The following is a 15088-nucleotide window of genomic DNA, read 5'->3' as shown; positions in this document are numbered from 1 at the left end:
GACTGGGGGGCGGTGGCGGGGGAGAGCACCGAAATCATAGATTTCTTCTTTGGGTAAACAGTCAAGGCTATATCAAGGAGACTTTCCCCAGGATTTTCTGGTAAATTCCTTTTATCAAAAACAATCAGCATTATGGTGTTATGTTTTGGAGGTGCTACTTCCTAGATTAGCAGTCATTTTTGCCCTACCTGCAAGCAAGTAGTGGGTTGAGAGAAGAAACTGTCCCTACCTGGGAAACACATAGGGGGTTGAGAGTTCCCCCGCCCCCTTAGCAAGCAGCCGTGAGGGTGGCGCCATCTAGTGTTGCATTCCTGTACTGCCTTCAGTCCCATAAATGGTTCGGTTCATCCATGACCAGGACCCACAGTTTCTCTTCTATTTATTAATTTTATTTTTTTAAAAACAGCCTTCTGATTCTCCCTCTCTTTTTCTCTCCACTTCCACCTTCCCCTCGTCTCTGTGACCCCCTTCCTCCCTTTGCTTTCACCCTGGCTCTGCTGCAGCTGCTGCTGTTGCTATTGCTGGGGACACCAGGCTGTCACTCACCCACTTGCTACTGACACCAGCGCCAGGGCTACCTCTGACACCAGCTCCAGCCCTGCACAGTGACAGCAGGGATACTGCTTCCACCTCTGCTGTTGCTTCTTTGTGCTTTCAGCTCAATTACTCTAATGATGGAAATGATCACCCCAAAATAGCCTTTATTGCAACATCTGGGCATAGGAGGTTATCTCCTGACTGAACCACAGATACCTAACAGTCTGACTGTATAGGCAGCAAGATGTGTGAAGGCAACCATCATGGCACTTCATGCAAATGAAGAATTCTATTAGCACTGAAGTGCCAGACTTTGAAGTCAGGCCCCACTTTACCACCTGAACCTGAGATAAGCAGGCCCTGTGAGCAAACCCAGGACAAGCCCATTAGGGCCCAGTCGGTCGGTCTAGAACTCTAACCGCTGGGAATACTTAACTCTGACCACCCCTAGAATGCCTCGAACCCTGAGCCAATCAGATTTGTACCTGTGTCCTAATCTTGCTTGCTTGAACACCTGATTGTTGTAACTTTGTTTTTTGCCTGTATAAGCCCGGTGTAATCGTAGCTCGGGGCTCCCTCCTAACCTCCGCTGTGTCGGTGGGTAGGACGCGAGGCCCGAGTTGCAGCTCGCTTGAATAAAGCCTTGCCTTGCTTTTGCATTTCAGAACGGGGCCTTCTTGGTGGTCGTCTCGTGACTTGGCATAACAGCACCAATCAAAGCTGGTCAGGGAAACCCCTTATGCAAATGTTCACTACCCACAGGCCTTCTGCTGGGCTAGAGGGGAAATGAATATTCCCCTCTCTGGCCTGTGTGGAAATGGCTTTAGAGTCTCATAGAGGTCAGGAGTGGAGGAAGGTATTGTAAAAGAAATGTATGTGATAGGCCATTAGGACATTTTATTTTATTTCCCATCCTTCATATATCAGTGTTAAGGGAGAAGGATGAAAGGGAGGAGGAAAGAAGGAAGAAAGGCAGGAAGAAAAGGAGGGAGGGAGGATTAAGTGAACTTAGATTCTTTTTTCTGTCACTTACAACCAAAGAAACTTAAATCAGAAAAATAGATGAAAGAGTTAAATTAGAAATTTTATGTAAAATAACCAACATGTAGTAGACATTCAATAGACGAGAGCTGCAATCTCCACATGTATGAACAAGTGGGAGTATATTTCTCAAACAACTGAAGCAAGTTGTTTCTTTAATATGTATTTTAGTCACTATTTCAATTACTGAAATTTAACAAAATTTCTCGTGTGTGTGTGTGTGTATGCACATGGTAGTAGTGGGGCCTTAGTTTTTTCACTCTATCACTTGAGCTACAGTTCTGTGTGTGGCTTTTTGCAGGTTATTTGGAGATAAGAACCTTTCCTGCCTGGATTGGCTGCAAATCCTTGGCTCTTAGCCTCCTTCACAGCTAGGATTAAAGTTGTGAGCTCTTAAATTTGAAAGAACATGTTTTAACTGCTAGGTTTGTAAAAGTATGTCAAACTTTTTAGAGTTTATGCCTGAGGTACAATAAATGTTTAAGAAAGATTATTCATAATATGTAGCAAAGCAGAATGTAAATTGTACTATTTATTTATAGCCATCGAGTTATTTGTCTAAAATATCTTAGATCTACTAAAAACCTCGGGATGGAAAGCCTAATATTTGCTCCTTTAGAAAACATGTAGAGGTGAGTTGAGATTACATGAGTGGGCTCTACTATAAATGAATATAAAGCAACCTTAATAATGTCCCACGTGGTTAAAGTCACAGATAATGTATGGAGGATTGACCCCCAACCCTGTTGCCGCAGGCCCATACAGACACCAGGCAGGACCCTCAATGTGCTGAGACAAGTTTTCTCTTTGTGGTCCTTCCCCTAAACCGGTTCACGCTGGTTTTCTCTGACAGTTTCTTAGAAATAGTCATTCCTTCTGCCTCCACCTTCTAGTTTCCGTTTCTTTATACTTTACCACCACCAGAGGCGATGATCCACCTGTTCATGTGCTCACGAGTGAAGTTTTGGTTTTTCTGTGTTTTTCCAGAACAATGTCTATAGGCGATCAGACATGGATTACTTCTGCAAAGGGCAGGCACCCGGATAATTTCACCAAGCACACTGGGCACTGTTACCACTCCATATCTCTTGCTCTACAACTGTGTATCTCTCTGACACGATCTCTCCGATCATGGAAGCACTGGTTTTTATTGGGTCCTATGTCCTAAATGTGGTAGCTAAGGCACAGCACCGTCGGCCGATGGGGCCGGGAGGGTCCAGTGGGGAGAGGCTGCGGTTAGCTGTGCGGGTCACCCGGGGCCTGGGTGGTCAGAGGCGAAGCTGATCTGGGGGGGGCAGGGGTGCAGCGCTAACGGGCGGGCATGGCCCCACAGGGAGGCCGGAGCACCCCGCCTAGGGCACACCCACCCCGGGCGCCCTGGAGCCGGCGGGGCGGAGCGCGCCGAGCCGCAGCAGTGGCGGTGGCCGGTGGGATGTACTGGTCCTGGGTCTCCGGGTGTCGGGGTGCGCGGCGCCCCGGGGCTGCGGGCCGGGGAGGCGGCGACCTGCTGCAGGCGGCCAGCGGGGAGCGGCACGCGCTGCTGCTGCGGGCCGACCACTCGGTGCTCTCGCTGGGGGACAACGGCTGCGGCCAGCTGGGCCGGAGGGGCGTGCGGAGCGCGGAGCAGCCCGGTGAGGCGGGGCCGGGGCGGGGGTGCTGGGGCCCGGGGCGCGCGCCGGGGGCCTGCGGGGCGGCGGGGCGGCACGGCGCCGTCGGGGGGTCGCGCCGTCGGTTTCGATTCCGGCCGCTCGAGCCGGTTTCGGTTTCCAGTTCCCGCTGCCGCGCGCCGACTTGCGGCACGGGGACCGAGGCTCCGCCCCGAGTCCACACCGAAGCCGGCAGGAGGCGGGGGGGGGGGGGGGGGATCCCCGGTCCCCGCTCCCCGCGTGCCCACGCCGATCTGGGGGTGCCAGCCAATTGTAAACGTGGGGTGGGGATCGGACACCCCGAACGAGCTCAGAGAGGTCCGGGTTGCAGATATTTGTCAGAAAACGTTAAGACGCAGCCCAGCATTGCCCCCGACTCCTCCGATGCCTGTGGAACTCGAAATCACCTGCAAAGCCCGCCGCACCCAGCTGCTGACTCGGTGACAACACAACAGGAGGATTCCATGGTGAATTAACAAAAACCAAAACAAAAAGCAGCACTGTGAGTGTGGCTCAAGTGGTAGAGGGCTAGCTTTGAGCCAAAAAACTCAGGAATAGCAGCACCCAGGCACTGAGTTCAAGCCCCAGGACTGGCACGGATCTTTTATTATTATTATTATTATTATTTAATGTTTGGAATGGATTGGGAATGAATCCAGTCAGAGCCTTGTGCTCCTCAGCACTGCGCCTCTTACACTATACCCACAGGCCTTAAAGGGCATATTTAGGATGGCGTGTCTGAACCTCCCACACAGAAATGAGGGGCAACAGGACCCTTGGTGCCAAAGAAAATGGCACCAATTTCTACCTATAATAATTTAGACAGACATTTGGGAAAGTTTAGACGGCGTGTAGAGCCATGAGATTGGGTTTTCTCTATAGACTCATGTAGGGGATCACTGACTAGGAATACTTTCCTTCTTCACACCTGAGGCGGGCTCCAAGATGATTTGAAACGCCCTGATGGAAGTTAGTTGGCGGCTTTTGATTGGTAGAGTAGAAGTTCGTGCATGACTTGTGATTGGTTAAGCTGGAGCGTCATTTGCCTAGGCTTTGGCCATCCCTCTCCTCTGAGCAGCGTTTGTATGCTTGCTTACACAGGGAGGTCATCTCAGTCAAATGATGTCCCAATTAATTCTTGAACATGGCTGTTTTTCTCACGGAGGTAGTGCTACAACACACTGACCTTAGCTCTTTCCAATCTTTAGCCAGGATTTTAGGCTTTGATTTAGAAGACAAGGAAGAGACAAGGAGTTTGGATGGCCCTTCTGTGTTGAAGAGAAGTGCCTCCTTGAGATTATTAAAATAATGATTTTCTGGGTTTTTATTTATTTATTTATTTTTGTTGTCGTTCCCAAAGAACCCATTCAGGCGCTGGAAACGCTCCGGGTGGATGTCGTGAGCTGCGGGAAGGAACACTCGCTAGCCGTCTGTCACAAAGGAAGGGTGTTTGCCTGGGGAGCTGGTTCTGACGGGCAGCTGGGGATTGGAGAATGTAAAGAAATAAATTTCACACCTAAGTGAGTATCTCACATCACTACTTTGCTTGTCTGACATTTTTGAGTCTCGCATACCAGGCACCCTTCAAGTCTTAGGCTCAGAGCTGGGCACTGGTGGCTTATTTGTACTCTCAGCTACTTAGGAGGCTGAGATCTGGGGATCAAGGTTCAAAACCATCTCAAGCAGAAGATTTCATGGGACTTTTATCTACAACTACCCACCCCCAAAAAGCCAAGAATGAAAGTGTGGCTCAAGGGGTAGAGTGCCAGCCTTGAGAGAAAAAGCTAAGGGGTGGCATCTGGAACCCCATTACACACACACACACACACACACACACACACACACAATTAAGGACACAAACATGAACGTGACAACTTAGAAACTAGAGGTCTAGTATGCTGCAGGAGAACAAGAGAAAGGGCACATACCAGTTATTTCTTTAGAGTCCTAGGAAAAGCAAGGTGACAAGAGATGTCCTTTTTGTCTTATCTATTGTGGTGGAACTATGGGGACCCATTGAATCCCCTGAGTGACCATAAAGATTATTTTAATAATGTTAAAATAATATCAGACTATAAAAGTCATCGAAGGCAAGAATGCCTTTCATCAAAATACATCAGAGTTTTTCAAAACCAGGGCTGTCAGTAGCTACTTCCCGGAAACTTAGCTGCTGTGTAGATAGACTATCCATCCATCAGCGCCGCCATCAACAGGCCCAAGGGAACGTTCTACACTCTCCCTTTGAATCCTAAAACATAGAAAGGTTTACTTGGGGCTCTACCGCAAGATCTGTGAAAGAAACCTTTTTTCTCTCTCTCTCCTTCTCTTGTCAGTTAATTGGCAAGTACCAAACATTGGTTGGAAGAGGAAAAGTTTTCTTCTCAACCTTTTGGCTTTTCATAAACCTCGGCATCACAGTGCTTCATTAAGTACAATGGAAGAAATACCATGTTTCTTTACAAATATTTCCTAGGACAAGTGATTTGAAAGATAGCTTTGAATTGTGTATTCATATACATGCATTTGAATTCATGGAACTAGAATTGAATTATCCATACTCATGTATCCCATGAGACCCATGCGGCTGGAGGGATTGAGAGATGCACTTAGAACGGTTCAAAGAAATTCAGCTGGGCACCTGTGGCTCATGCCTGTAAGTGCTAGCTACTCTATGGATACTGAGATGTCAAGGATCAATGTTCAAAGCTAGCTGGTACAAAAGTACATGAGAATGTATCTTCCATTGTGGCTCAAGCAAGCAAGTAAACTCCCATACACAAGAGAAAATGATGACAAATCTCGTTTTACAGATCTTAGTCTCTTGCATATGATTCTAGAATTCTATAGGCATCGGCACCCTGACTGGCTCAGAATGCTCTACCTCTCCACACAACAGGTTATATTTATGGCCAAAGAAAAGGAAGGAGACAGAATAGTAGGTAAAGGTGGCCTGATTAGTTGCAGCGTGTCTGTCTTATTTGAACATGCTTGGGCAGCGAGCTACTTGTGAGGAAGAATAGATGTAACCAGGAGGTTACAGTCTGTTTTGAACGGTCATAGATCTTGCATGGAGAAACCTTCAAGCCAGATTTTAGACAATGAGAAAGCTAAGGTTTGAATCTAGTTCTGTAGGTGGAAACCTATTAGACCTCTTTGAGTTCCATCAGCTTGACCTGCATGAAATTTCTGATAGTTATCTCTTCCTGATTCATGGAAGTGCCTATTTTGTATGAGTCAAATGACTTCTTTTCTTTTAATCTCATACGGCTTAAATTGGGTGATGAATTATTGGTCATCTCTGAATTCTAAAGCCTATTCGATGTGTCTGGAGAAATATATTTTTTTCTCTTAAGCAAGTAAGTAAAGATAATTACATTAAGATATTTACATTGTCTAAATGAGTCAGAGAGAGCTTACCTGCAAACCGGCTGGCCAGTCAAGTGTAAACCCACAAACTAACCAGCCAGTCAAGTGTAAACCTGTGAGCCCCCACCCAATCACAAAGCCAATGTCATGGTTATCCCTCCCCCTCCCCTATTGTCAATAAAAACCCTGCTCAGCAAGAAGGCGGGGCTCACGACCGCATGGCCACTGCCATGGACAGTTGTGGGACCGGCTCGAGCTGAATTAAAGGACTCTCTTGTCCTTGCATTGGATGGGCTTCTTGGTGGTTTCTGGGGGGGTCGTCGGTCTGGCACATCAATGGATGCGATTTCTCCCCCAATGACATGAGAATAAATCCTAACATAAATGCAAAAAAAAAGATATTTGCATTGTCTAATGCCTCAAAAATCAATAAAAATCAGTTTTGAATTATGTGGTCTTGGATAGTATCCTATAGTTTTGTACATGTTTATGCCATATTAAAAACAATGTCAAGGGCTGGAACTATGGCTTAGTGGTGGAGTGCTTGCCTAGCATGCATGAAACCCTGGGTTTGATTCCTCAGAACCACAGACACAGACAAAGCTGGAAGTGGCACTGTGGCTGGAGTGGTAGAGTGCTAGACTTGAGCAAAAGAAGCTCAGGGACAGTGCCCAGCCCTGAGTTCAAGCCCCAGGACTGGCAAAAACAACAACAACAAAAAAACAATTTCAGCAGGCTGTGGTGGTCCACTCTTGTAATTTCAGCACTCAGGGTGCTGAGGGAGAAAATTTCAAGTTGGGGGTCAGTTAGTGCTATGTAGCCAGAGCCTGTCTCAGGAAACCCCAAGATCTCAAACTAAAACACACTTGGATGCAAAGTGATTTCTGCCCAGAGCAGTGAATGTCAAAAGTGAAGCAGTTCAGTGAACAGCACCTTGCAACCGCAGTGACGAAGACTTCAGACAGCCTGCGTCTTCTCACCTACTTAGTGATGCCCGAGCGCTGGATGAGAGGCCAGTGTCTTTTTTATGTTTTATTTAGCCCCCCCAACCCCTCCTCTCCCTCTCTCCCTTCATTTCTTTAACTACTGTTAGGCCACAGCCTAGGAAGCAGGCTTGTCTGTCAGCGGTGGAGACCATGTGAAGTCATGTCTATTCTGGCATGCTGAAGAGACTTGATGGGTGTGGAATAGTGGGAGAACTCCAGCATTCTCTTGTGTCTCTTGGGGGGACAGGGAGGGTTGTAGCCTGCGAATGAAATGATTTCTTAAATCCTCCCACCCCAAACAAGAACAACAAGAACAACAAAACCAATGTAATGTTGCACACCTGTAGTGCCACCTGAGGCCGCTCAGGTGAACCATGAATTTAAGCCTGGCTTGGGTTACGTAGGAAGACTGTATCAAGAACAAAGAAATAGAGAAAGAACAGAGCAGGGGCAGGGGAGGTGGCTCAGAGCAGGTGCACTTGACCCTTTCCTGGCGTGCACAGGGCCCACGGCTCCAGCAGGAGCAGCATGTAGAGAAAGAGATGCAGAGAGCCCACAGAGAAAAAGAAAAGAGCAACTGAAAAAGGAAATTAAAAAACGCCTTGAAAGCTTTGAGATAAAGTCACTACAGAAGTACAAGAGAATACACAAACTGTTTACTTGACCTAATGATTGCCTGGGATATTTTGAATTATCTGTAGTTTACCTGGAACCTCATCCTAAATACAGATCAGGATTAATATATCAATAATGACAATATTAGTAATATTTTGGTATTACTAATGGTATAAATGCCAGTTATTATTAATATTGATCACATTGATAAATATCAATGATTAATATTAGTAACCAGCATTGATGTTAATAATTAGAACACCAGTGATTTGGTGATCAAATTGATACTCACTGATGAATAGTCATTATTGAATTAATGAGTATCAATAAGTACCAATGGTATTAATATTAACATAATCCTAATGAATGATTTTTGTATCATTTTTATTACAGGAAAATAAAAGCTCTGGCTGGTATAAAAATAATACAAGTTTCCTGTGGAAGCTTTCATTCTCTGGCATTATCAGAAGGTACAAATTACTTTTTGGCTCTTTGAGTTTCATTAAGAAATATTTTGTTCCTCTTTTCATTACTCTATACTAATTATAAAAAGATGTTTCACTGTGATATTTTTATCCATGCATATAGCTTACTTTGTTCAATTGTACCTTTTCTATTGTTCTTTTTATCCCTCCTCTCCTCCGTTTAAAGTAATTTTTTTTTTTTTTTGCCGGACCTGGGGTTTGAACTCAGGGCCTGGGGGCTATCCCTGAGCCTCTCTGTGCTCAAGGCTAGCACTCGACCACTTGAGCCACAGCGCCACTTCTGGCTTTATCTTAGTAGTTTATTGGAGATAAGAGTCTCAGTGACTTTCCTGCCCTGGTTGGCTTTAAACCATGGTTGTCAGATCTCAGTCTCCTTAGTAGCTAGGATTGCAGGGATGAGCACTGATGCCCAGCTTGTTTAAAGTAATTTTTAATCCCATGATCTTTGTATCTACAACTGAACAGTTCAATTTAACATTGCTTTAGTACTTAGCAACCAAGAGTTCACATTTCAGTTGGGGGTCAACAGGAAAAGAGACCTGGTGTGGTTTTTTATGCCTATAATCCCAACTTCTTAGGAAGCAGAGGTAGGAGGATTTAGAGTTTGAGGCCAGGGAAGGCAAAAATTAGCACGAGATCTTGTCTGAAAAGTAACTAAATGTAGAAAGAACACTGGCCAGGATACAGTTCAAGTAGTACAGCTCTTTCCTACTGAGTATAAGCGCTTGACTTCAAAATAAAAATAAAAAGTCAGGGATGATAGTTTTAATAAAGTACCATGACAGTGAAAACCCAAAGGAAGAGAGGGAGGGAGGCATGATGCTAACTGGAACAATGATCTACACACAAAGACCACGAGGTCTGAAGAACCTATAGAATCAAGGAGTGATTTCTTCTCCCCTCTGCTGTGCCAGTATGTATGCAATTTGGAATTTCTCCCTGCTTGCTTTGCTAGACAGCCAAATCTTTTCGTGGGGAAAGAACAGCGAAGGCCAGTTGGGCCTGGGGAAGAACGTCCTCGTGCAAGCCACCCCTGAGAGGGTGCGGTCCCTGGAAGGAATCCCGGTGGCTCAGGTGGCGGCTGGAGGAGCTCACAGCTTTGCGCTGGGTCTCTCTGGGACTTGCTTTGGCTGGGGAAGCAACAAGGCTGGTCAGTTGGCTGTCACGCGAAAGACTGTCCAAGGTAAGCATCTTTTCTTATACTAGCAATAAATTATCTTTTTATTTCTAACTGGAAGACCAAACTGGCAGAGGGTGTTCTCGTAGGTTCAACACCATTCCTATTCTTTCTTTCAAATTACCATCATGTGGGATGTGGCATTCGTGAATGGCACTTAGTGACTTAAGACAATAGAGATTTCTTAGCTTGAAGTCCTAGTACTTAGAGGTCTGCCATGGGTCTCAGTGGGCTAACGCTGTGGTACTGGCAGGGCTGCCTTCCTCTCTAGAGGTTCTAGGGGAGATTTATTGCCTTGTTCTTTTCCATGGTCTACACGCTACTTGTGTTTGTTGACTCTTCTCTCTTTTTTTCAAAACTAGCAGTGACTGATTTAGTCTTTGGTCTCCTTGTTCTGACACTTGGGCCTCCTTCTGCAATTACATTATAATTACATTACATTTTAATTACATTAATACCCACCCAATAACCTCTCTACATTAAATTAACAGATTAGCAATTACAATTCTACCTGCTTCCTTCTCTCACCTACATAATCTAACGTTTTCACAGCTCTGCTATTGGGAAGTAGGGGATTATTATTTTTGTGTGTATGTGCCTGTCCTAGGGCTTGAACTCAGGTGGTGCTTTACTACCTAAGCCTCAGCTTCACTTCCAGCTTTTTTGTTGGTTAATTTGGAGATAAGAGTTTCATAGACTTTCTTGCCTAGGCTGGCCTTGAACCACAATGCTCAGATCTCAGCCTCCAGGGTAGCTAGGATACAGGAGGGATACACTGTTTCAGATTGTTATTCTTTAGGAGGCTTTTATTCTGTTTATATTAGAATCCCTTTAAAAGTCTTGGTGGCAGTCAGTTATGCTGGTGCATATCTGCAATTCTAGCACCCAAGAGGCTGAGGCAGGAGGATCTCAAGATGAGGCCAGACTCAGCTAGGTAGTGAGACATTATCTCAAAAAATAAAATAAAATAAAATAAAAACAAACAAGACTTCCATGCCAATGAACTCAGGATGTCTGGGAGTGAAAGTCAAGCATCCGGTCATAGTTGAGGATCCTCTCTGAGAGACAGGAAGCCGATTTCCTATCGACATCCAACTGGATGGTTATTTATTCATTTATGTATTTAGTGCTGGCCTGAAACTCAAGACCTAGGCACTGTCTCTGAACTTTTTGTTCAAGGCTCTCTACCACATGAGCCACACCTCCATTTTCAGCTTTTTTTGGTAGTTAATTGGAGATAAGAGTCTTATAGACGTTCCTTTTCTGGGATGGCTTTGAACTTTGACCCTCAGCTCAGCCTTCTGAGTGGCTAGGATTAAAGGCAAAAGCCACTGATGCCTGGCCCATTTGAATATTTATAATATCATTATGGTCCATATGAAATTTTTAATAGAGGCAGATGGCCTTCGGCAGTCAACAACAAGAAAATATGTCTGTCCTGTCATATAGCAAGAGGGCCAGACATTCCCTACCCCTCCTAAGTGAGGCCAGTGTGCTGTCAAGTTTGGGAGCACTGGGTTAAAAGACAGTATTAGGGGAAATGAAGGGTTCCTCTAGACAAAGAAAATTCGAAACAACCAATTCCTCTAGGAATGAAACTCTCCAAGGCCCCATCCGTCCCTGTTCAGTTCTTTCCATTCAGCTAACATATTTAGCACTTATCACTTGATGGTACCACGCCATGGAGAACCTCACATGGTTTCATTTGACTCTTGTAACATGAGGTAGGTGCTCTTTACTCTGTATCTACAGAACACAGAAATGAATGCAAAACAATGACAATATTATTGAGAGGGAAATCTTGATGTTTCGGCTTCTTGGTCAACAGCCCCAGGCATCGTAAGGTTAAATAGCTTCCAGGTATAAATAAAAAGGATACCTTTTCTTTTGCCAAAGAAGAGTTTTTCATGTTCTGTACTAAGACAGGGCTGGCAGTACACGCCTGTAAGCCTAATTATTCAGGAAGCTGAGGTCTGAGGGTTGCAGTTCAAGTTCAGCCCTGGCAAGAAAATCTGGGAGCCTCTTACTTCCAGTTATCCATGAGACTCTCATTTCCAATTATCAAGCCAAAAGCCTGAAGTGAAGCTGTGGACAAAGTGGTAGAGAAACCAGCCTTGAGCAAGCGAGCCCCTGAGTTCAAGTCCCAGTCTCTCTCTCTCTCTCTCTCTCATACACCCACCCACACCCCCCGCCCACACACACAATGTAAACTGTTGAAGAATCATTAGATAGGTAAGACCTGAAAGGTATAAAAATATAAACACTCAAGAAATTTTGAGACTTGTTAACCCCCTCCCTACTTTCTCTCTGGCTTTTCTTTCTTCCCTTTTTCTTTCTTTTTGACATAGGGTTTCACTATGGAGTCCAGGCTGACTGCCTCTGAATCTGTTTATACTCTAATTAATTTCTGCTTTCTTCCCACAGTACAAAGCTACAAGCCTCTTTCAGTTGGTGCTCTGAAAACTCTAGGTGTGACTTACATCAGCTGTGGACATGAACATACTGCAGTGCTAACCCAGGTAATTTGAAATCTGATGCAAATTTTTTTTTTATATAAAATCTCAGAAATGTTGCTGGTTAGTGTTGACAGCAAGATGCCTGTGCTATTCAGGCAGCCGGGCTGTACAGCATAGACTTTAATGACTTAAGAACAACGGAGCTGGGCTTTTAATGGTTTGGGAAGCTGGGATGTTCAGAGTATGAGCAGACTTGTGTCTAGTGAGAGCCAGTTCCTAGCTCACAGAGGATTGTATTTTTGCTGGGTGTCCTCATGGTAAAGGAGTAAGAAGTCTCACTCAGGCTTCCTTTGTTAAGGGCTCTAATCCCATTCATGTAGACTTGAAAACTACGTGTATGATTGAAATGTTGGGTCTGTGACTCAGTGGTGATTACCTATTTGTTTTCTGAACTCTTGGAGTTTGAAACCTGGTTCTCAGGCTCATTAGACTCGCTTGCTCACAGCTGACACTACCATTTCAGCCACACCCCAGCCCAGCTTTTTGCTGGGTATTTTGGAGCATGAAGTATGATGAATTTTTTTTGTTTGTTTCAAGCTGGCCCCAAACCTCCATCTTCCAAATCTCAGCCTCCCAAGTAGCCAAGATTATAGACATGAGCCAGGATGTATAGCATAGATGCTAGGTTTGATCCCCCAAACTCCAAAAAATTCTATAACCTAAGTGATTTTTAAATTTGTTTACTTAGTGATAGATGGGTTGTTTTGTTGGGAATCAAACCCAGGACTTTTTTTTTTTTTTAGCATAAATTTAACCTGGCTCTCTTGTTTGTGAACAGGATGGGAAAGTGTTCACCTTTGGAGACAATAGTTTTGGACAGCTGGGTTTTGAGTCCTCTGCCCCTGTGAGAGAACCAAAGCTTGTAGAAAGACTGGATGGCCCCGTTTCCCAGATAGATTGTGGAAGGTAAGTGCCTTTCTTTTCTTTTCTTTCTTTTTTTTTCTTAAACTTTCTTTAAATCCTTATTTAGGAAGTGCTTACTTGGAATCTAATCAAACCACCAAGCCCTAAAATACATGGCTGCTCTTTATATAGGATATCCCCTGCCCCTGAAAATTTACTTCCCTTGAATATGCTTTCAACTTGGTGTTTCCTTTTTTTGGCCTTGATATTTGCAATGCAATTTACTTAATGAGAAATTCTTAGCTATGTACTGTGTATAATCAGGACTGGGGGTGTGGATAGGTTGGTGGGCAAAATAATGGTGTCTGCCTGCCTGAGTTGATAAGACAGAATGAATTTGTACATGGAGAACGTGAGGCATATTTGCACACTTATTCAGACTTTTGCATAACTTAATTACGGTATTTTTTTTTCCAGTTCTGGGGCTTCAACTCTGGGCCTGGGCACTGTTCCTGAGCTTCTTTTGCTCCAGGCTAGCATTCTAGCACTTGAGCCACAGCACCACTTCTGACCTTTTCTGTATCTGAGGTACTGAGGAATTGAACCCAGGGCTTTGTGCATGCTAGGTAGGCACTCTACCACTAAGCCACATTCTCAGCCCTTGGAGTATTTGAGTATCAACTCAGTACATTTTCTTTTTTTGTGTGCCAGTACTGGGTCTGGAATTCAATACCTACGTGCTGTTTTTTTAGCTTTTTTTTTTGCCCCAATCTGGCGCTCTATCACTTCTGGCTTTTTGGTGGTTAACTGGAGATAAGAGTCTCATGAATTTTCCTGCCCTGGCTTGCTTCAAATTGTGATCCTCAGATCTCAGCCTCCCGAATACTAGATTACAGGTGGGAGTCATTGGTGTCTAGCTTGCATTTGCATTTAAAACACATGATGGAAGCCATAATAAAAACTGACCACTAACAGTCTCTCTTTCATAATACGAATATGTTAATGCTCACCATCTGTTTAGCCACATCACTGGTACCCTCTATCCCTAGACCCTGAGAAGCACTGTGGGCGATTAATAAAGATGAACCTGTCACTCTGTCTTTCTCTCCCACAGTTATCACACCCTTGCCTATGTCTACACCACTGGTCAGGTGGTATCTTTTGGTCATGGACCAAGTTGCACAAGCAACCCAATCCAATCAGAGGCCCCCAGAGATACCTGTGACATGACCTGCCTGATTTCTGCTAATGGTACGCATGGGCTCACTTCTTCATGATTTTGTTTTCATAGGTATCACTGAAGGCGAATTATTTCTCGCTTCCCTCTAAAGGAACCCATGGACCTGTGCTTCTCCTAGTACTTTTATTGTAAATCTGTACATTTTTAATGCATCGTGGAATAATTGCTAATTGTTTCTAAAGGTTAAAGTAATATAAAAGAAAACCCCAAATCTGTCACTTAAGTAATTGTGTGTGTGTGTGTGTGTGTGTGTGTGTGTGTGTGTGTATGAATATTGGGGCATAGGGCCTTGTGCTCTTGTTTGGTCTTTATATGCAAGGCTGATATTCTACCATTTGCACCACAACTTTACTTCCAGCTTTTTCCTGGTAAACTGGAGATAAAAGTCTTTCAATTTGTCTGTCCAGACTGGCTCTGAATCAGAATCTATGATGACTGTATCTGATTAAGCATCACTTGCAAATAATTAATGAAAAATCTTGTAAAGCGGGCTGGGGATATGGCCTAGTGGCAAGAGTGCCTGCCTCATGTACATGAGGCCCTGGGTTCGATTCCCCAGCACCACATATACAGAAAAATGGCCAGAAGTGGCGCTGTGGCTCAAGTGGCAGAGTGCTAGCCTTGAGCAAAAAGAAG

The 15088-nt window shown here is 44.6% G+C and overlaps 1 protein-coding gene across 1 annotated transcript in view; it reads left to right on the top strand.

Moving 5' to 3' along the window:
• The first annotated feature begins 2998 nt into the window (after positions 1–2998).
• Herc6 (HECT and RLD domain containing E3 ubiquitin protein ligase family member 6) overlaps positions 2999–15088 on the top strand; it is a 52959-nt gene continuing 40869 nt past the window's right edge. Inside the window, exons 1-7 of the mRNA XM_048364461.1 lie at positions 2999–3209; positions 4585–4744; positions 8585–8661; positions 9632–9859; positions 12278–12372; positions 13148–13275; positions 14327–14463. Of these exons, the coding sequence (XP_048220418.1) occupies positions 3011–3209; positions 4585–4744; positions 8585–8661; positions 9632–9859; positions 12278–12372; positions 13148–13275; positions 14327–14463 (1024 nt within the window). The 5' untranslated portion in view covers positions 2999–3010. The remainder of the gene's footprint in view (positions 3210–4584; positions 4745–8584; positions 8662–9631; positions 9860–12277; positions 12373–13147; positions 13276–14326; positions 14464–15088) is intronic.

The sequence above is a fragment of the Perognathus longimembris genome, chromosome 16 (genome assembly GCF_023159225.1).
Source record: "Perognathus longimembris pacificus isolate PPM17 chromosome 16, ASM2315922v1, whole genome shotgun sequence".
In the NCBI taxonomy this organism is placed as follows: Eukaryota; Metazoa; Chordata; class Mammalia; order Rodentia; family Heteromyidae; genus Perognathus; species Perognathus longimembris.
The sequence above is the reverse complement of the archived record's forward strand: the minus strand, read 5'-3'. Positions and strand labels throughout refer to the sequence as shown.